This window comes from Dromaius novaehollandiae, chromosome 3 (assembly GCF_036370855.1).
Source record: "Dromaius novaehollandiae isolate bDroNov1 chromosome 3, bDroNov1.hap1, whole genome shotgun sequence".
In the NCBI taxonomy this organism is placed as follows: Eukaryota; Metazoa; Chordata; class Aves; order Casuariiformes; family Dromaiidae; genus Dromaius; species Dromaius novaehollandiae.
In genome coordinates, this window is record NC_088100.1 from 87,333,593 (window position 1) to 87,356,895 (window position 23,303).

The 23,303-nt window shown below is 39.4% G+C and overlaps 1 protein-coding gene across 3 annotated transcripts in view; it reads right to left on the reverse strand.

Moving 5' to 3' along the window:
• Nucleotides 1–23,303, reverse strand: part of PLD5 (phospholipase D family member 5) — a 192,567-nt gene that overhangs the window by 75,118 nt on the left and 94,146 nt on the right. For all 3 annotated transcript variants that reach the window (XM_064509376.1, XM_026102629.2, XM_026102633.2), the window contains exons 3-4: nucleotides 8,698–8,866; nucleotides 260–374 (exon numbers count right to left, since the gene is read on the reverse strand). In XM_064509376.1, the coding sequence (XP_064365446.1) occupies nucleotides 260–374; nucleotides 8,698–8,866 (284 nt within the window). The remainder of the gene's footprint in view (nucleotides 1–259; nucleotides 375–8,697; nucleotides 8,867–23,303) is intronic.

Here is a 23,303-nt window from a genome sequence, read left to right on the forward strand (position 1 = left end):
GCATGGCTCTAATGGGTTTAAAAATCAAATCACTGCACCACCTTTTTACCACTCATAAGCTGCCAGCATCTGCTCCAACTACAGTGACAGAGAGTTTTGGATGGTTTGGAAACTCTGAGCCAAAGAAAGCTTAAGAATGATATGGCAACACTACTAAAACAATAGTTTGTTTTTTACACATCACCTGAGTCTGCATTTTAAGCAATAGGAAGGTAATATAGCAGTCAATGGCATAACAATGTAAAGACCTTGGTCTTACCCTTTGTTTTCAAGTCGTTTAATACCTTTGATTCCATGGGCAATATATCACTCACTAATTTTATCTCAATATTTCGGGATGCCAGTTCTAGCAATTTTTCAAAAAGACGTTGTCCCTGGGAAGAACATTAAAGGAAAGCAGAGTTTGTAAGACACAGAACTGTTCAAACAGCATATCAACAAACTAAAGAAGCATGTTAAAACAGAGAAATATATTGCAGCAGCTAAGTAAGTATGTTCCTAAATGTGATGAAATCTACCCTAAAGGTTAGCAACTCAAACAAAAAATGTTTCTTGGAGAAAGAAAAGCCAAACTTTCCCAGACTGTGCAATTCCGTTCATGACAGGCGACCCAGAGAATGAAGTGTGCACTTTTTTATGCTGTATAAACATATTTTTACACTAACTTTCTTTTAAATATATATATATTTTTTAATCAGGACAAAAAGCATAAGGAAAAAGACTTTGTTGCATTTATCTTGTATAGAGTGGTTTTTTGCAAGTGCTTCTAACTATGGTGCAAAAACTTTTCAAGTGGGCACATGCTTATCTTTCTGATGCTGTCCAACAGAAAGTTATACCAGGAAGAAAAATAATAATCTGTATGTATGTCACATGCTGCTTCTTTCTACACTGTTACAACTTCATGATTTAAGCTCTAGTGCTAACACACAACGGGAAAGGGACTCTCATACTGAACAAGAAACGCTTTAAACCACAAATCAATTGAGGTATTTGTTTCATATGAAGAACAAAATTTAAAATTAGGTCTTATTTTTCCATATCCAGAAAACAAAACAAAAGAAACAGGCCTTCTGATTGCATAGTAGATTTTGACTTTTTAGATTCACCACAGTATTTTAAGTCAAATAAAAGTGTTTAGTTAGAAGCATCTAACTACACGCTGCCAAGTGTAAAATATCCAGTGTACTACTGCCATGCTGTGTTACTGCAACTACAGAGTTGGAGACTGTTCCCCTACTGCCCTTCTTGCTTACTCCAGCAGGCACCAGGTGCAGTTGGTGGCAAAAGACACAAAACCTTTGGCTTTAATCGGCTGATGAAGGCTCTGCCCTGTATAGACACGGCACTTTAGATTCAATATAACACTGTCTTCAAGGTAAAAATCTAGCATGTAAAGCTAAAAACAAACAAAAAAGCAATAGAAGCATAAAGTTTAAAACATGAGCAGGTAGAAAATAACATTTTCCACAGAACCATGGTAGACAGTTCCCTATGCAAACCGTTACAGTAAAAACGCGAAAGGCTCTTCCTCTGCTATGAAAATGGCCAACACAAAAGCAGCGTGGGATCACTCAGTTTGACTCTAAGGCACACCTGAACTTTTGTTTTTGGTGTTTCTTTCCGAAGCTTAAATACAGTCCTAATCCAAAGACGGGCTTAGGCAGCACGGACTAGCAACGTCGTCGGCAGGAGCCACCTCCCGCACCTCACGCCTGAGCAGCCGCCCCTGGAAAGCCACCCCTGGCCCCGTGTTCCTCTCTGGCTGCTCTGACAACCCCCTTCGCCCTCACAGTGACCACGGGCACAGAAAGCAGCTCCTCCCCTGTACGCAGGACAGACTCGTTTCTTAAGAGTCACTTCCCAATATTCAAACATACGTGGCAAAATAAAAATGCCCAGCCTTCTAAAAACCAGCTTTCTCTGAATTACTGAGCAGCTAGAGGCTGCAATGGAAACACACAATTACTGTTTATGTTTTACTTTTGATATGTATGACTGCTTGCTGGCTCAAATCCACAACATAGCTCCTGGCTCGCCCCAGGGTTCACAGGAACTTCGTAGCCAACAAACTTCTGCCATAGCAAAAGCAAGAGGCGATCACTAAGGGGGCTGCCCTCTTTGCCTTGTATCCATGCAAAAGTCCACCCATCCAGCCACTAAATAACTCCCACAGCCCAAGCCCTCATTCAGGCGCTGGGTAAGTCAAGAAGAGTGTCTTTCTCTTGTGTTCAATCAAAGCTGAAAGGATTGTAAATTCTCACTCTTTTTTTTTTTTTTTTTCTTTTTCTTCTTTCTTTTTTCTTTTTTTTAAGAAGGGGGCAGATGTGACAACGAGCTAACGGGGGTGGAGAGAATGGACGCTGCACACAGGGTTACGCAGCAGCTCCATCTCAATCCTGGAGGAGCCTTCTGGGTGCCCCCAAAAGGCGTTGTCCTGCGATTCCTGCCGATCGACAGTGCTAGACTCTAGCTGAGCCTGGGATCCACAGTCACTGCGCTCAGCCATCAAGTGTCCAGCCCAGTCCTTCATCCACCCCCCAGCTCTCCTCTTTTGCCTCCTAGCTGACAACAGGCTCCTGAGGTGCTGGACCTCAGGCAACCATTCACCCAGAGTCCTACTGCAGAGGCCACCAGCTGTTGAGCTGCATTAGTTTCATCTTTGCAGAAAGGTAAGTAGGGAAAATTAGGGACCAATAGGCTTGCAGGCAATAATCCATTATATATATGTAGAAACTGCAACTCAGAAAGTAAATTAAATTGACACACAGAACCTGAGTAGAAAGAAAAACAGAGGCATGCTGGTTTTGCTTGGGTTACTTGTCAAAACTGGTTTCGAGTAGAAGCATAATAGAAAGCTGCAGCACATAAAAATAAACATGGAAAAAGTATACATAACTTTGATGGAAAATGATTTGAATAATCAATATGAATTAAGTCCTAATGCATTAACTGGTCTACTAAAGAAATGCTTAGAAAGTGAGTATCTAAAGCTGATAAAATAAATTGTTTCAGGGGATGGTTCTTTGCAGTTTTCTCCAAAGTAATTATTTTTGGACATTACTGCCACTCCTACCTGCACAAGATCATATTTATGTATGATTTACAACAGCTTTAGTATGATAATTCTATTAGCATCTCTTCCTAAACAAGCCTGGACTTTCTGTACTGATTCTAGTTTGGACAAAAAAAGAACATGGCAATGTTTCCTGAGTCTTATCTAATCTTAGTATACCCTGACGTGCCCAACACAACACTGATGGGCCACCTGACTGTCTCTTACAGGCCATACTGCCAACTCAATGGCCCATCTTATGGGTCAATAGACCATTTGGAGCAGGGTCTCATGTTCCTATTGAGACATTTTTCTGAAAATTCGTCTCTGCTCTTACTGGGCACATCAAAAGCTATGCACATATAATAGCTTTCTTTGCCCAAATATGCTACTTGTGTTCGTAAATGGTGAAACCTCAACTTGACAAAACATCGAAAGCATCCAAAAGTAGTGATGGTGACAGAATCATAAGCTGCAGCTAGTTAAGAGCAGGAGTGCAGTCACTGTGAAGATGTGTTTGCACAGGTATACAAAAAACACCACCCAGTGCCAGAACTGTAAAGAATTTCTTCTTTCTTACCTCAGACTGCATGATCCCTTAGCAGCCATTCGAGATCTCACCGTATTTCAAACGACTATGAAAAATAAGTAATTTCTGCTTTTAAAAAATCTGTATGCACGGTAGTAAAATAAGATATTGGGAATTCTTCCTTCATTGTTTGAAGTACCCTGCCTTCTTTCCCATTAATATTAATTCAAGGCTCAGTTTCTACACTTTCTGACATGTTTACTTGCAATGTTACCGGTTTGTTCTATGGAAGGGAAAAAAAGATCAGGGAGAAGGTCTGAAGAGTTCTGTCACTGCTGTCAGCATGTTTGAAATGCATCTGCCGAATATGAAGCCTCACACTGTCATTCAGAGCACACTGCCTTTGCGAGACACTACCAGACCGCTGTGCCGCTACGTGACGGCGTTCGGAATCAGCTCCATGGACTCGGCCCGCGCAGACTGAGATGGAGCAGCGGGCCAAGCACTATGAAATTGCAACATGCTACCTTATACCGTACCTGCATTTTAGCAAACGATACCACTAAGAAATCTGCCTATCCTGATAAAATACCCTCCTGCACCATTTGCAGGGCTGTTTCAAAAAACCTACTGAAAATAACAAAGTAGGATGTAAAGCAGATATACAAAATGAATAAACTGACATTGTCCTGGTAGCTTTCTCTTTAAATTACCATACATCTGAAACACCAATCCCAACTCTACATGCCGCAGCAAACTGGTGCATTAAAAAAGTTATTACCACCAAAAAGGCCTGAAACTGTCTCCAAAAACAATGTCTTAGCACTCGCTGGGCAGACTGATTCTAGTCTGGCTGATTTCTCTTGTCTGCTATTTACCAGGACATGCTCCTCATTAAAAATAAAACAGGGGAGGCATGAACACAAAAATGCTTTCTTTATTGAAGAAGTACTCCAAAATTGAATTACTGTGCCGTTCAGTAACTTAGATTCCTAAGGTTTAGTCAGTGTTTACCAGTTTTATTTCTGCAGAAAGAAAAAGCTTACTTCCAGAATTTTCTTCTAAATTTATTCTATATAATTCTACTAATATTTTTAAAAGTTATCCTATGGTCAAGTCTTTGGGTGTATCTTTAAAGTATCACTAAACATCACAGAATACTGGCAGAAACCAATAGCAAATAAATCAATAAATCCTAAATTTAGCTTTGCCATTTAATGCAGAACAGAGAAACTCAAACACTCTGCTCACATTCTTCCAGCTAACCATCTAATGAAGAGGGAATGAATGTCAATTTTTTGAGTTTCAGAGTTCAAAAAATGCCTTCTACTGTTAAAAATATCTCTCTCTTTTTTTTTTTTTTTTTTTTTTTTCTTTTCTACATCTTTTTCTGTACCAGCTGCCTCTGGGAAGTGCCGCCTTTTGAAGAGAGGTGTTTGTGTAAGGATGAGCTTACAGAAAAGAGAATAAACTACAGTCTTTGTAACTGATTGTAGCTGATTTCTGCTGCGAGCTGTTAGGTTGGAAGATGTTCTAGCCTTCCTTGTCCTAGTTTGCATTTTTAAATAATTTTCAAAGAAGGCTACCTAAACCCTGGCGCTAATATTTGTTCTTCCAAACAAACCACCTAAGATCCTTTGGTGCCGCACGTCTGAAAGCGGCACACGACTCTCACCTTCAGAGACTGCAGTCCAAGACTGGATGGCTCACTCCCAGGAGACATTTCAGGAGTGGAAGACTTCTCCCATCGAGTCATTTGGGAGCAGCCCAAAAGGTAGATAAAGACAGTCAAAGTGAGAGCCACCTACTTTTTGTGTGCTCCTTATTAAAAATGCAGCCAGATCTACCCTCTGACTATCTTATGGTCATCCAAATACCCAGCCAGGGAGAACAGTGCCCTGCCCATTCTTAAAATGAAATTTGTGAGGAAGGGCTTGATGAAACTATATAATATCACTCTAAAAAGTTTCTAAGATGCAAGTTAAACAATGAAGGCAATGACTGTTTGTGAATATAGGTTTTAAGTTACCCCAGCTGTCACCAAATTATCATATATCTTGATTGGCAAATATAGGATCAATATTCTCCCTAACTAATCCAGGGAGTAGGATGAGATGGGCTAGAGGAAATCAATCGTGAAAAATCATGAAAGTGGCATTATCTTAGGTTCACCTCACCCTTCCCTGCAAATGAATTATACACTATCTTCAAAATTTTTCTTTCCATTATGATATCTCTAAACATCAGATTGTCACAGGCAGATTCACACACACACATTCTGCAAACATCTCTGAACCTGCTGTATGACCCAAAGACATCTACCCTGCTATCTTGAAAATGCACACAGCTGACAACGCAAAGGTGCTGAAACACATTTTTCTTCTCAAAGAGAAAAGCCTGTGTGCAGAAACCTGTTCAGTGTTTCTCCACACAAATATGCATTCATTTGGCCTCCTAAGCTGTGGAAAGCACACAGACTGTGCCAGCATGAAACATAATAGCATTGTGTGTTTGCATTTGAAGACTCCAAATCAGCAAGCCTCATGAACTCAGACACCTGAGCATAGCAGTTCTGACCTGGACAGCTCAGTCAGCAATGACTTTTTATTCAGATTTATAACAACAACACATGGAGAGGAATCTGTCAAGGAGGCTAGATAATCTTGCCACAAACAAAAATGAAGGAAAATCCAGCAGCAACTTCCAGAAGTTTATGTACACACAAGGAAAAAAGATACATACATACATACACACACACACACATATAAAAGTAACATTATATAGCTTACATATATATGTATTATATACATATGTATATATGTGTGTATATACATATATACACACACACACGAAAAACTTAATTAAACCTTATAACAAATTAAGACAAAGCAATCTAACCTGCTCAGCTATTCTCCTTCAAAAATGCATGCCTGTTAAAGTGCTCTTGTCAAGAAGTTTGCTTTGCGGTGTGCCTTCACTATTCATGAAATGGACACTGCTAGTTATACAGCAGGATGTTGGTCCATACGGAAAACTGTTTTCTGCTCTGTTTCTGATAAAACAAGCATCATCCAAGGAGCAAGTAGAACTTACTCATTACGCATCACAGTACCTAATTTTTTGCATCTCTCCCCCTTATCTTCCACAATACTTTTGCAATTTGTGGGCAAATTTACTTTTCATTTTACAAGGAAGTTTGATTTCCAAAGATGAGAACAGAGAGAACCAATACAACTATGCAAGTCTTCTCCTCTCTCTTTCATAAACTAAGCTACGTATACATTCTCTGGGGCAGGGATTTCTAAGAAACGCAGCCGCCTTTGACAATTTCTTTGGTGATTAGGCTGGCCAAATAACAGTATAGTTTTTTAGGATGAACAGACAAGCTTGATAGAAAGATCTATCAGCTGCTCAGACCACACTGCCATATAATTGAGAAAAGACTAGCACATTAATGTCCTTTAACAGAAGTAATTACTTACTTTTGTAAAACTACTGACAGGCAGAAATAGATAACCAGAGTAGAATATTATGAAAAATACATTTCATTTTTCTGTCTTAAATTTGCATTTGAGGACAAAGGAGCAAATCCTCTTCTTAGATTTTTCTTCTTCCTTTCCCTGCTCTGACATTCATTCAGCAACGTCTTATAGTTTTTACTTTGCATGAGAATGTGGTACAGTGAATGGCTTTGATGCTTAACTACTGAAATCCCAATTTCCAGCTTGCTATTTTTGTTCTCTGTTTGGGATTTGTTAGGCTCTGTTGGTTTTGAAGCAAATGACATGTTGAACTTTTTGTGATGAAAACTTTTTAAAAGATTCATGCACATACTAACTCATGCACATCCTGGGAACATCTAAGACACTATCTCTTTGAATCCATCTGCTTGAATGACAGTACATGGATTTGAAATTTCTTATGCAATGAATTTAAATAAAGCTTAGCTACATAATTACATTGTGAAAAATCTCAATATTTTGATACTCAATAAATTTATTCACAAACTATACTCCAATATTTATAAGCATTCTAAAAGGAAAGGTTTGCATTCCATTTTCCATTTGGCTGCTCACCTCAGGTTTTCGCTCATTTAAATGGACATTTTAAGGCGGCAGACTTATTCTGGAGAAAAGTGAATGTATGCCCTTTAACTAGGCTATAGGCTCTTTCAGAAAAAGTGTAATCCTATTCATGATTGAAAATACAGGCCATCTGAAGTACTATCTTTGGTTGCTCAGAATACCAGCCATTGTCTATCATTTAGCAAAAGGCACTTTTACTGCACAGGATCAACAGAAACAGAGAAGAAAGTGAAAGGTTTGTAGCACAATATAGTATAACAGATTCCTTACAGTTACCTAGCTACCATTTTAACCCTTTTCATGTTGGCTAAGCTGTCTTTTTTCCAGCCAAGAAGCCATGCAGTGGAAAGGAAGAGATACTCTCAGCCTGTCTGTTCTGCAATACCTTGGTTTGACAGGGTGATACCAGGTAAAACCCTGCCCTTACCACATTTCTAACAGGACTGCTCTCAAGAATAATGCATTAGTTGCTACAGCATTATTGTAATGAATGCCAATCTCATTCGTGATGATTTTCAAATTTTTCCTATTGCACTTAACTGCAGAAGTCTTGAGGCCCTCCCCCCCCCCCCCCCCAAGGTTCACTTTCAAAAAGTACAAGAAATCATCTGGCATTATATTATTCTTGGTAAATGCAATTCTATCCATCTATTTGAGTGCAGGATTAATCCACACGCTTGCTCTTTTACCTGACTGGTTGCACAAACTATAAAATAAGCATTTAGATTTATGGATATTCCCAAGTTATGGAGATGTTAATACAGAAAAAATTTTGCAAGCTTCCTAGGATTACACAATGCATCCTTTGTTAAGATGAAAGTGATATGGATATGTTTGACTTGTTCCCTAGTCTAGCATGCCATGACTTTTGGAGAACTACTGTACTAGCAAGAAAAGCCTTATAAGATAATGGTTTTTTAGACTACCCAAACAAACAGGTCTGCTATGGAAAACGGCTATAGCTCTATACAGTGAAACAAAAAAAACAGATTGTTAAACTTCCCCGCTTTTGTCAGGCTAAAACATACCTGGCATGCTGATGGATGACTGTGATTGAGGTCCCACTGGGAAGATACTATGTCAACAGACTTTTCAGCCATATTAAGCAAATTCATCCAGCCTTGGAAAAGAGACAAATGGGATGGTGCACTGTCTGAATAGTTGATCCCTTCAGGAATATTTTCCACAAGAGCAACCCTGAGGATAGATAAGGAAAAAAATAACCACTTTACAACAGCACTTTTCTTCAGGAAAAAGTCCCAAATCGTAAACAGTGTTAGCTTTTGGGCCTGTGGTTCAAAATCTGCTCCCAGAGGCTCTCAACATTCGATCACCCTGCAGCTCACTCTGAAGTTGCCAATCGTTGTGCTCTGCACTTCCCAAAACAATAAAATGTGGAAATGAACTGCTGTAAATGCAGCAAAACAAATGAAACTTTTGGAGCTCTGCAACATGAATTTAAACATAGAAAAGCTTACTTCTTATAACACAGTAAGTGGGGGTCAGTCCTTGCGGTGAAGATAGGAGGAAATGAAACAGTTGCTTCTTTTTTGCCACCCTCGTCCTTGCATTTCTTTCCCCTTTTTTCTCTAAGCAACCTCACATGCAGTGTGGCAGAACACGTACTCCCTGCCACTCGCTTCAGCCTGTCTTTTCTGCTGATGTTTCATTACGCTGCAGTCTCTACATGTGAATTCTCCATTTCCAAGTGCTGTAAGGTACCTAATTTCTCTGCTTCTGTTTACCTGCATAAAGCTCAGGGTGGGATCCAGTGGTAAAGAAAAGAAGGAGGATTATGCCTTTTTTTTTTTTCTCCTGTTCTTTTTGGAAGGCTCCTTAATCTTATTTTCTATATTATTCAGGACACATCCAAAAAACATACATTCACATGCCTCCAAGAAGGTAAGCGATTGTGGCAGTAAACTGACAGTTCAAAATACGCCCCTCTATTTCTGGGAAAATGTGTGGCTCATTCAGCATACTGCCTCACTGCTTCATTTCTATAAATTGCAGCAGAGTAAAGCTCCTCTCTACATGCAATAGAGGAGCTTTAAAAAAAAAAACTCAAGTCAAACAAGTCTACCAATTCTGTCTTTAGGTAAACAGACAAAACTTTCACTGACAACACAACTTGCATAAGTTGGTTTGAGCAGAGCTAGATTTAAGCCCCTGTTATCTGCCATTTTTACTGTGAATCATACAAATCAGATTTAGAAAAGACACAGCTAAATCTAGGGATCTGGATAATTCTCATTTTCATCATACCCAAGTACATCAAGTATTTCTAGCCTGTTTCTATACTTTATTAATAATCATTATCAACTTTAGCAACGTGGATATAATTTGTAAGCTTTTTCTTTTAATAGATCATCAATTAAATCTGTACTGTAAATGGGAACTGGGCACTTTCTGACTATTAGAAAAACAAAATAGTTCAGTATCTTCTATTAATGAAGTTCATCTTACAAGGTCACATGAAAAGTTTTAGTTACTTCAGAAAATTGTGCACGTTTTTGAAGTTAACCCACTAAAAGATTCGAGATTTGTACTCTTTAATACTGAAGAAAAGCCCAGTAAGAACCCAGTAAGATATCCACCTGTGGTAGTACCCCCCCTGGCCTGACAAAAAGAAAGCACAGCTCCTCCTTTCATAAGGGAACATACTTAAAAGTTTAATTTCCTAAAAACAGTCTAATGACATACATATTACTATGCTACAACTACTGACTAGGTTCTCCACAACATAACTTGGACTTGCTATTCTATCAGCCAACATTAAACTTACCTAACTTCTGTATTATAGTACCAGAGTCCTAACACCAGTAAATAAACTGTAAAATGTAAAAAAAAAAAAAAAAAAAAAAAAAAAAACACCCCTTGATTTTATGTCTTCAAAGTATACTTTATTCTTAAATATTTTAATTACCTTGTTTATAAACTTTTCTAACTAGTGCTCTAAAAACTAAATGCTCTTATTATTCCACTGGCTGCTATACTTTTAAAAATAAACTATTTTATTCTAACACTCAAGGTTTCAGACTTATTTCTGCAGCATCTAATACAGCCACAGAACCCAATAAAACTTTAATTAGGTCTCTTGAAAGCCTAATTAGTTTCTTTCTGAATAATTAACATTGCTAAAAGCCCCAATATAAGTAGTAATTTCCACGTTCCCACAGTTGTTTTATACAAGGAGGAGGGCCACCAACTCTACACAGAACGAGCGACCAAGGCACAGAAGAATAAGCAATCTGTACAAGGACAAACCAAAGCACAGAAGAATAAGTGATTTGTACTAGGACATTAAAAAAAAAAAAGGTGGCAAAGATGAGAAATGAATCCAGGTCTTTCTGAGTCTCTTCCATTGCCCTTCCAATCACATGCCAATACAAGAGAGAGTTATGTTGAATATTCTCCAGACATGCGTCATGTCAAACTATTATTCCAAAAATAATCTAACAAATATGATTCTGATTTAGCAATAATTTAAAAGTACACATCATTCATTCCTTTTACTAAAGATGTGATGGAAATTCAACATTAGGATATTGCCTCACACACACACTCTTCTGGGTGAACGCATGTGAACAAATATACGGGAGCCCAAGAAATACCTGAGAGGACTGAATCCCTCAAGACCATTTCCAGTGGCTTGTAGTGGTGCTTCCTATGGGCTGTACTGAACTACTGGCTCACTGGAAAGCACGCACTTCGCTTCCACTCTTCCTCTCTCTGTCTTCGGCAGGCTGAAATTTGCCAAAAAGATAACGCGGTTACTGAACCGCAGAATAGCTGAGGTTGAAAGGTACCTCTGGAGATCGCCTACTCCATCCCTCTTGCTCCAAGTGGTGTCAGCTAGTGTAGGTTGCTCTGATTTTGAAGAGCTCCAATATCTCCAAGTCTGAGAAGCTTAATACATTATTTTTGAGGTTATGGCCCTGATCCAGTAAAACACCTGCTTATTTCTGATGCATTGACTTTACAGTTATGTAGGCCCAAAAGAGGGGGAGAATGTGAAGAGTATATATACACATTATATACCCAGACTCCAGAAGCAGGAGAGATCTGAACTGGAAGCCACCTGGGCTGCTTGCAGTACAGCGCCAGACTTGGGTTCAAGTACAGCACTACCCCAAAACTGAGTGCATGGCCTGCAGCGCAAAGCTGCTTCATAGCCAGCCCACTTGGAGGGAAGGCAGAACTTAGCTATCTCCGTCCACAGAATGCCATCCAGGCAGATTCGTATACTAACCTCTCTTTCAGGTCTGTGCTCTCTGTAAATCTGTAATCCTATACTTTAAAGTGTAATTCTGAAAGAGCTGCAGATATGATTCAGTGCTCTGCAGACATGTTAGGGGTTACAAATACCATCAAGATACACACAAAAAAGTTCTTTTTCCTCTTGTTGCACAGGTTTAAACCAGTTACCTATTCAACAAAAGTAGCAGGAGATATTTGCTAGGTGACATGAAATTCCTCTCCCTGTTACAAGGGCCTTTGTCAGGAACAAGGTGCCTCTTGGTGAGGAAGCTCATTCTGCCTCTGTTGGGCTCAACTTGCTCTTCACCAGGAGCAGATCAGTGCCCAGTTTTCACTGGGTACCACTTGACAGGCCACACCATTAGAACTAAATTAGGGATTGTGCAGCTCCTGCTATTTTATAATTTGGTTTGACTACAAAATCGGAGCCAAATGCGTTCCCAGTTAGTGAAACTGCTCTTCAGAACAGATAATAACTTTTAATATATTTCCTAGTCTTTTTTTTTTTTTTAACTAAACATTAAGTACTTTGTGCCCTTTAGCAGGCAAAAGACATTTTATTTAGCTAGTTAAAATGTTGTCTTCAGAGCTCACACACTTCCCTTTAACAATGAACTTATTCTGCCCACTCAAAAACTCAGCCAAGCTCAAAAGTTAAAAACCCCTAACCACCAAGTTTCTAAACTAAGTGCTTTTGCCTTCATAATGTTCCGTCTTCTTCAGGCACAACAGCAAAAACCCAGTGCAAGTTAAGAGTTTTGTTAAACTTTTTGTGCTAAAGTTTGGGTTTGCAAGAGTCTGCAAAGGAGAAAATTTCATTAATAAAAGCCAAACTTTGCTCTCAACTCCTAGTCTAACCCCCAGAGTGCATTTTTAAAAACTGGTGCAACAAAAGCTTCTAGGAGAGAAGGTCATTCACAGACCTCAAGGAAGATCAGATATGGTTGCAAAATCTGTTCTTCAATAATGGCATATTAACAGAGCAAAACTGAACAAATCTAACAGGATGGTTAAAACTGACTTTTCCCATGCTCAATATCATTAGCAGATAACCTTACACCTATCAAATGAGATGTCTTGCCCTTCCCAGACTTCGTGGTGCTTTATGTATTTCATCTGATTAATGCCGGTACGGGCTAGCCTCTTCAGTTGTATAGCTGAATATTCTCAACCTTACCTCACACAGGTGCAGAAACCTAAAAGTAAGTTAAATGATTTCTGCAAAGTTATAGTGGACCAGGGTCACAACTGAGATTCAAGCTCCTCTAAGTGAACAGAAATATGGTAAGCAGTATAATGGCATTAAATTTCTAGCAAAGAATAGACCTTGACATCAATAATAAGACTTTTCTGAGCTCAGCTACATGACTTGCTAAATGCAAGTATTTCCAAGCAAATTCTGTCCCAGGCTAAGGATTCTCCTTCATCTTTGACAGACCTTTGGTCAGAAAGCTAGAAGGTTCATTTCTGATCTCACACCATTTTTCTCCTTTGAAGGAAACACAGTCAGTCTTAATTTAGCATCTGGGTTAATTAGGGTAGAAAGAAGACTAGGATAGTGAAAATAGGCATATGCTAAATGTCTGTCCCTTCAATAAACTTAAGGTTATTGGCAGACATTTACAGCTCTGTGTCGAGAAGTTCAGCTGAAACAATTACGAAAGTATACGAGGCAAGCTCTTTTGATAGTTAAATATTCATACCGTATTAAAACGATTAACTGAAGAACATTATTTACTCTGGTTTGTCTCAATCCAGTCATACATCAGAGAACATCCAGTTCTAATGCTCTTTAACGTCTCCATGACATCTGAATTTACTCACCATTAGAGTGAAGAAATATGATATGAAAACTTTCCAACAATTCGTATGAGATAAATGAAAGATAAACAAAGGATATCTCTGTCATAAGGCTGCCATATTTCAGATCGAGGAAGAGACAGTTCTGCACCAATTCTGCCCCTAAACCAGGGTCCTACTTAAAGATACCCTCTCACGGCCTCTTTACCTTTCTTAACCCAGAAGCCCTGGGTACACAAGTCTCTGCCCTGGAGGATCACAACTCCTCACAGGGTTCCAGCTCCTCCTTTATTATACCCCAGGGTCTTAAGACCCTTTCCAAACCAGTTCTTTTAACTGAGGCTTTCACCATGCCCCTTCAAGCTCTCTACTTCCTCCTATATCATACCACTCCTACCACTCTTCTCCCCTCAGATCTGCTCATTAGCTGTCATGTTGGCCAAGACCATCTTCTCCCTTAGCTCCTCAACAGAACCACAGCTCCAGCTCTTGTTTCTGGAAGGAATTAAGAAATATCCTTCTAGACAGGCTGTAATCACTATCTCAAAAAGATGCAGAACAAACTCTTTCTGCTGGGTTCAGAGAAAAAGTCTCCTAAGAAAAGAGGAAGTATGGCACAACTTACTGATACATTTGGATATTCACCTTCGGGAAAGTGGTAAGAATCTGCAAGGTCAAGCCCCATATTTCCACTTGGTATCAGACTCCAGAACCCAAAGCTATGCAGTGTATTTGGATAATTAAATGCTATATCCCATAAAGGAAAGTTAAATTGTATATTAATGTAATATTTACTCTTCAATTAATTACATCTAGTTTTTCCAAAAAGATAAATTACAAAACCAGCTAGCTATCACATCCACTTACTCTGTTTATTTCAATTTTAGATAAAACATGTCCCCATCCCCATGCCCTCCCTTAAGTAAATTCATGGCAGAACACAGTGGTTAAAAATGGGAACAGAGAAGATCAGTTTAAAATGGATAGCGAACTCAAACGTTCGTGCACTCAAAAGAACCTATATTATTACCATCAAGCTGTGAATATCGTAAGCTCTATAGCAGTCCTCTAATGCTGAGAAACTAAGCGGGGCATGTGCATGTGTGCCTGTATAAGTGCATCTGCCTGAATACAGGCACACTACAAAAGTTCTTGGCAGATATTTGCTTGTAGACTTTCTGAATTTTATTCAATGAAGACTTTGATCTCCAGAGACAAAATCTGGAAAAGCTGAATGCTTGGCTTAAATTAGTACTTTCAGTTAGGTCTTCAGTGAAGGCAGATATATTCAGATTTCTGATATTAAATATACCTTTCTGCAGACACGGAGCATAGAGCTCCAGGTACAGAGCTACATCTGAACATTTCGGAGCACTGCATGGAGCAGACCAGTGTTATGTTTAAACTGAAAAGCTGCTGCCAGTGTCTCCCCGACAAATACATGTTTTCGACATGATTCTCTGGGCTCAGTGGTAAGACAGTGCAAGCATATTAACATTTATTATTTAAAGAAATCAAACTGTGCTAGAATTCTACAGACATATAGCACCAGGGTCTGTTTTGAAGGAATATTTTTCATCTTGTGATTTTCTTCATATTCAGAACCTGTCTGGATATCATTTTGGAAGATAATAGTAGTCAGATGCAGATATGAGGGTAAGAGGGTAAAAACACATCGCAGAGCAGATGGTCTAATGCAGATTTCCTAACTTCCCTGTCCTTGGACATGTGAATTGCAACCTACTGGGATATGAGGGGAGTGGTTTAACAGGCGATGGTGTGTACGTAAATGAGGCCACACAACTGTTGTGTTGGAGCATACAATGAAATATGAAAGGCTGCAGCAAGGGAGCTGCCTCATGCCAAGGAGGCACCTACTGGTCCTGGGCTTCTGCTCTTCATCACGCGTGGCTGGTCAGTGCCTCCCCAGTCACACTGACCACCTCAGGTCACAGGGCCACAGCATTTTACGTCGTAAATGCAAGAGAGGCAGATGATTTCCAAAGCAAACACAAAGTGGAGTCTGTTGAGTTGTTCTGCACCTGCTGCAAGAGGTTTAGCACATCTGCCAGCCTCTGGCCTAAATTCTGCAAATATCATTGACAGCCCAAGATCTTAGGTTAGCAGAGCAGTTGGCAACAAGCTTAAGCACCATGCACCTCAGGTGCCTAAGGCCAGAGCCTAAAGTTTTCTCTAATTTCATAGAGAATGACAGATTCCTTACTGCCTCCTCAGTAACTGCCATGAGCTGGTTCTGCCGTGAAAGTGAACACCCCCATTCAGCACTGCATTGCTCTTTTCCCTGAGCCAACACGCACTTGCATGGCTAAACTGTGAACCAGAAAGCAGAATACGCAGATCCCCTTCAGCCAAACGAGCTCCCTGATCCTCTTCAACATGCAGCTGCTGCAGGAGGCTGTGGCACAGCAGTGGCAACCTCAAGCGTTCCCCGAAATCCAGCCTTAGGCACCGCAGAGGATGCCTAAAATTAGAAGCTGCCTCTTAGCCTCCCCCTTCTATGGCTGCCCATTCTTTGCACTTAGGCTCCTTCCAATTTTTCTTATTAGTCCACAGAAGCAACTGAACTATGCTAACTGTATACTAACTGGTATTCTAACTCCTCATCACTTAGGCCTTTTTCCCATAATCTTCTCACAATCAACTTGCAGATCACTTTGTTACTGTTATTCCCACATTATTGCTTTCATGCCCATTCATCATGATGTCGGCAAGCCAAATATAGCGTGTAGACATGCACAATGCGTCAGTCAGGCTTGGCAGGTTTTAAGGGCCAGATTCTTGGCTAGTAAAATACAAAAAAATAAAAACTTCAGTGAGCAGTTACCTCAGTGGAACAATACTCATTTCTACCAAATGAATATTATGCTCAATTTTCTGGGCCTAATGAAGAAATAACCATAAACACTCTAGGAACCTCTCTTCTCTGCGGACTGCACTATGGATCATTATACGAGAAAAAGATGCCCCCCACCCCACCTGCTGGTACCATCATCATCAGAAAAAATTTACCCAACAAAAAAATTCCACTGTTTCAACTTCCCTCAAGTGATAAAAAAGACAACATTTGTGTTGTAACCTACCATAGACAGATTATTTTCAAATGAAGCACCTACTATACACGAACACAAGTCATTTAATGTTCAAACCTGTGAACGATTTCTATTAAATTTATTTTAGGTGATAAAATGAGATGTACACAGCTGCATTTCAGATGCAGATTCAGGCATTTCATTCTGAAAGGCAAAACTGCATCCAAAGGAGGGAAAGAACTGACCAGCTGTTTCACAAGGTCACTTCAACCTATGGAGGATGGTACTTCCTCTGTGTCTAAACAACTCGGAGAAGCAAGGCTGAGCCTCAGGCAGGCATTCAATCTATACTGCCAGGACCATTTTGATACTGGAACCAAGATACCAGTCATATAAAGTATGAAATGAAAAATGGCACAGACATGAGGAGAAAAGAACACAAGAAGAATGAAACAGCAAGCAATAAAGACCTTCCTTTGTTCCTGATGACATGACAGATATTTGCCTCAATTCAGAAAGCATGTAAATACAGTGCAACTTAACATTAAGCCTTTAAGTAGCCCTATTGATTTTGTTAGGACTTCTCATGTGCTTAAAGTTAATGCAGACTTATGCATTTTCTTCAATTATGCAGGTCAGTCCAGCTCGATACTGATCATTTCACTCCACTATTATCTATCCAAGCTCGGGCCAACACAATCCTTTTTCAATAGCCCCTTATTCCACAAATAGGGATGCTGAAATGAAGGTTGTTGATTCCATACTATAAAGCTATTTATCATCAGTAAGACTCAATAACAAACCCCCATAAAAGAAGGGGTGGAAAAAAGATTTTAAAATGCAACCGAAAGGCAAAAAACAACACAAAGGTAAAGAACATTCTGGGGAAAAAATAAGGTGTGGTTTTGTTTGACTGTTTTGCTTTAGTTTTCTAGCTCTGTTGTGTTAAACATGAACTACAACATTAGCGTGCCTGTCAAAAAAAAAAATCTAGATAAATTAGATTTTTTTTAAATTTTGAAAGCAAGTCTATGTAACTGATGATTGAAGTCCAGTCATAAGCAATGGAAAATGAAGCTGAGAAGCAGCAATCACTAATTGGTATCATCAGCTGAGAGCCCCAAATCTCTCTCCACCAGGAAGAATTGGCATCATATTAATGCAGTGCACCAAAGAAATCTTTACTGAGGTGCACTGTTAATTTACTGAATAGATATGACAGAGTTTTGTCACATAGGCTTCAATCTGGCATTTGTCACTAATTCAGCAAGGAAGATCTCAGGTCCTGGACATACAAACCTAATTCTTCCAGATTAAAACATTTTACTGGAACTTCCTGCTTCACAATCCTATTATAGAGCCCAGTATGATCAGAATTCTTAATTACTCAGAGCAATTTCTCTTCTCTTTATACCTCCTGCAACCACTTATACCTATACGGACCAAACTTTAAATTGTAGCATGTCAGAACAGAAACATGTTATGGAATAGTTGTAAATATCTCATGGCTTTTTGTTTATTAACACCGGTTAAGGGAAAAAACAGCATCAAGCAGAACAGCCAAGCCATCAAACAAGAAATGAGCACAGCTATATTTAATAATACCAAATATAAAAACATCATAGAATGAAAATCTGTATGATAAAGGTTCTTACACTGCTCCTTATTCACCCATCATTCACTTTGATTTATGAATTTGGCTCACGAAAACAAAAGAACCCAACTTAATACCACAAATTAAGAGGAGATTAACCACAGACTTAACGAAGGCTGGTTTGACCACAGAACCAATACACTATCCCCACAAAAGCCTACACTATATGGGCCCAGCCATCCTATATTCATTTCTGACAATTAGTATGTTATTCCATAATGAAAGAAAGCCAGTGGGAAGGGCTGCTATGGTGACACTCAAATAGGAGTTTCCAAGAGGCAGAATAAAGTTTTGCTTCAGAAAACATTCAAGTGTCTTATTTAATTAATCATTTATCTTCCAATTGAATCTTACAGGATCCAATGAGGACCGGATCATCAATATCTCAATCCAGCCTGAATCAACAACTCTGAGTGCCTTGAAATCGTCTAAACAACAATGAGGATTGAAAAGTACCAAAACTTTCAAATTAACTTAAAGGTTCAACACCTAGATGGAGAAATTTAGTATTCGACATAACATAATGTCTCTGGATTGACTGATAAGGCCACTAGAGATGTCAAAAAGACAATATGTGAACTAAATCAGTAGAGCATCCACCTGACTCTCCCCAAATACTGATGGGAGCTGACATTTCAGAATTACTATTCTATAGAAAAGTCACCATACTCTGTATATCTAGAGTCTTGTCATTCTTTGCTTGCTGTCAGAACTTTGATTTGCACCCTATTTTAACTGGATAATTCCTATATTTTGACCAGAAACAAATTTCTTAGAGTTCAAATAAATCTTGTATCACTGAACAACTGCTTGCTTGAAATAAGCAGAAACTGTTCTCAAATGAAACACAAAGGCATTTTTATGTCAAAGAAAGCAACAGTTCCCCTAGACACTAATCATCATTCATTTTAGAGTACACTGGGGCTGAATTTCACATTTGAAAAGGCACAAGAATACAGAGGTCAAATGTTGCACACAAAGTGTTCTGCTCATGCCTTTCTTTATGCCTAACAGATACAAGCCTTGGGGATATGTGTGAAACCATGTAATGGACAGAGACTAAGAATGGAAATTGCCCTCTATTCCTTGTATATATCTGGCCTTTCCTTAAAACGCTTTCATTAGGCTATCGTTAGGATAGATCCCAGCCATTACAAGAAGCTCTAAAATTGGGCTGTGACATAACTCTGTCCACTTCGTGTCTAAAACATGCTGCAAGACTTTTCAGCACCTTATCATGTGCCAGAAAAACCTCCCTTCAGACTGTCCTCTTAGTGTTTAAAGCATTTATGTAGTGTTTAAAGACAATACAAGGAGAAACGTTTTCACTGTGATCTTATTAAAAAATTATATTGATGAAGAAGGATGCCAAATCGATGTCTGTATGTGTCTGAAATTTATCTGGGGTCACAAGGGCTCAGGTCTGCTCTGAGAAAATTCAAGTAGCATAATAGATTTCTTCCCTCAATGTTTCTTTATGACCACCAGAACTCTGCTTTTTCTTCCCCTTATTTCTAATCTTTTCCCTCTCTTCATTTTTCCAGATGTTTGGACACTTATTCCAGCTCACTGTGCAGCACTTTATGACAGAGAACAATGAATTTTTCTCACAGCTATCCTTCATTTTAATGATGTTTTGCACAATGAAACTTAAACTTTGTTGCTCAGTGCTCAAAACACATCATTTTGAATAAACTGTTCCTTTTTGAGAGATTTGCTTTCTCTATTCTCTTGAGAAAAGAAATGGTAGGAAGCAGCCAGCCTGAGACTGAGGTCAGCACAGGGCTTTTGCGAGGATCATTAGACTTTCTAAAGACAACAGGCTGATTCCTGTATTTTTTTTCTGGGTAGTCTCTGCATCAGAACCACTTGGTCCAACCACTTCCCAACTTTTCTTTCACCATTTTATACTCTAACTCCTCTCCTCTTCGAGCTCTTCCATTCCCTTGGCTCCTCCTCCCCTAGACTCATTCTTCTTTATGTTTTACATGCTAAATGACCTCTTTGGTTTTGCTCCTTCTAGCTAGTCTTCTAGTCATTAAACCTCTTCCAGCTTATTTAAGTAGCAGAAATCTTGGCATTGCTATGAAATCTGCAAGCCATCGTTCTGCCTGAATCTTCTACCCTCTTCCTCCCCAATATCCGATTTGACTATTTAGGCTGAAAGCTCTTCACAGTCGCAACTCCTTGTTACTCTAATAGTGACAAACATGGTGGGATCCATCTTTGGTAATTTCCTAGCATTTACTGCAGTAGGAAGTAGCAGCCTGTATAAATCTCCACTGAGAGCACAAAATATTCAGGAACAGACTTTCAAGTACTGCTGCCTAAATTGTCCATCATTCAAAGTGTTTACATCAAAGGCACGAGGCAAATCTAATCTGCGTTACTTTTTTTTTTTCCTTTTTTTATTTTTTATTTTTATTTTTTTTTTTAAGAGAGGGTTTATGGATATCTTGGCAGCTTCCGTATTAACAACAAGCATAGCACTAAGTTCTGAAACATATTTCTAATGATAATTCCTTGAAAGCCTGCCACAGCTCACCATCACCTGCAGCAAGTAGGAAGAACAGTTGCACTGATTTACAAACACTGCTGCCCTACCTTCCAGCAGCTAACATAGCAATACAGTAAGCCACGGCTGGAACGTGTACAGGAACTCAAGAGGCGCTAGAGTCAGCTGTTAGGGTATTCACAGACTTACTCAGAAAACTGACTAAAGCAGACCTCAGTCATTCCCTGCTTCTGCGTGATTGCTGTACTACCTGAAGTTCAAAGAGCAACACAAAGTGAGAAGATATCCAAAATAAAAAAACAGAGCAATTAAATATCAGATGAATGCTGAGATGTGTCATCGACTTGAGAAAACCTCTGAACAACCCTTTTCTGAAACTGTAAGCAACACTTTCCAGCAGAACAGCAGAGCTGAGGTTGCTTTATTTCTCCCAAAGTTGCTTCTGAGGATTTTTTTTTTTTAATCATTTTCAACTAAACCAAGATGGACTAGCTACAGAACCTGAGGAGTGATGAACTCCATGAAAAATTAACATAAGAGAGATGTTTTGAAGCACAGAGGACAAAAAGAAGGTGAAAATACAGACAACCTGTGAAGAGCAATTTTGAGGGGTTAACCCAGAGTCTGATAAGAAATTGTATCATAATTGGTATCTGGAGGAAAAAAATCCAAAGAAATTCTAGTGAAAGACCCACAATTAACCCTTGGCAAAGATATAAGAAAATGCCAAAATAAAGAATCTCCTACGCCATACTGAACCTTATGGAAGGCAGACAGTCCTCTGAAAAGCAGACATGAAAAGCTCAAGTAACTACAAGAAACACAAGTGCAGAAAGGAATAAGGAGCTGTAATCTGGATTCCAGTAAACGAAACAGCAGACAGAATAGCAGAATAATTCAGGTTGAAAGTGGCCCCTGCAGTTCATCTAGTCTAACCTCCTGTCAAAACAGGTCCTGTTAGATCAGGTTGCTCAGGTCTGTGTCCATTTGAGTTTTAAGCATCTCCAAGGATGGAAATCCCACAGCCTCTCTGGATGCCTGCTCCAGTATCTGACCACCCTCACTGTGGAACAAAAAATCCCTTTATTCAATTGGAATTGCCTGTGCTGCAATTTGTATCCATTGCCTCTTGCCTCATTGCTGTGCACGCCCGAGAAGAGTCTGGCTCTGTCTTCCCCATAACCACCCATAAGGTAGTTATAGATAGCATAAGATCTCCCCTTCCACTTCTCTTCTCCAGGCTGAACAAACTCAGTTGCTCCTTGCACCTCACATGCTCCAGCCCCCTACTCATTCTGGTGACCCTCTACAGGATTTGTTCTGGTGTGTCAGTACCTCTCTAATATTGTAGAGCCCCAAACTGGGCACAGTACCCTAAAGAGGGTCTCACGAGTGTTGAATGGATGGGAAGAATCACCTTTTCTTGCCCTGCTGGCTACGCTCTTGCTGATGAGGCTCAGGATGCAGTTGACCTTCCTCTGACTCATATTCAACTTGCTGTCTAGCAAGACCTCCGGATCCTTTTCTGCAAAGCTGCTGTCTAGCCAACTAACACCCTTCCCCTACTGCTGCAGAGGGTTTTTCCAGGTGCAAGACTCTGCATTTGCCCACTTCTCCAACCTGTCAAGCTCCCCAGGATAGCTGCCCTACCTTCCAGCACATCAACCACTGCCCCCAGTTTGGAATCGCCAACAAACTTGCCGAGAATCACGCTGTCCTACTGCACAGGTCAGTAATAAGTACGTTAAACAGTACTGGCCTAGTATTGCTCCCTGCAGGATGCCACCAGTAATTGGCTGCTAGTTGGATGTTGTACTGATGATCACAACCCTCTGAGCCCAACAGTACTGCTGATATTTCTTCCAACTTCTGCTATATCTTGATGAAACAGTGATAGCATTAACAAGAATGTCAACTCAATCAAACAGAAGAAAGTTTTGAACTAACCTATGGATGCAAAAGGTTTGATGCCTTTTGTATGAGGGAGACCGGCATTGTTTGAAATAAACTACTTATTGCCAATATCAATCATGGCCTAGCAACTTTGCAAGATCATTTTAGCCAATTATGAAAGTAGGATTTAGAAAGTGAAAATAATCCTTGAAGAGATTTGCTAACGGCACACACAATCTCTGAGTAGGTGATGAAAGCACAATGCCATTTCCTGGTATCACTACTGCATATCATGAATACTCTTTATAGGCAACAAGAGCACTGTTGTTAAGGAAATACAAAAATTTAAATTTAGGAATAACCTATGATAAGGGCTAGAGATATTTTACATGACTTCAAATGAACAGAAAACTGATAAAGCTTGTTATCTAGACCTACTGTAACAAAAATCAAATAAAATTA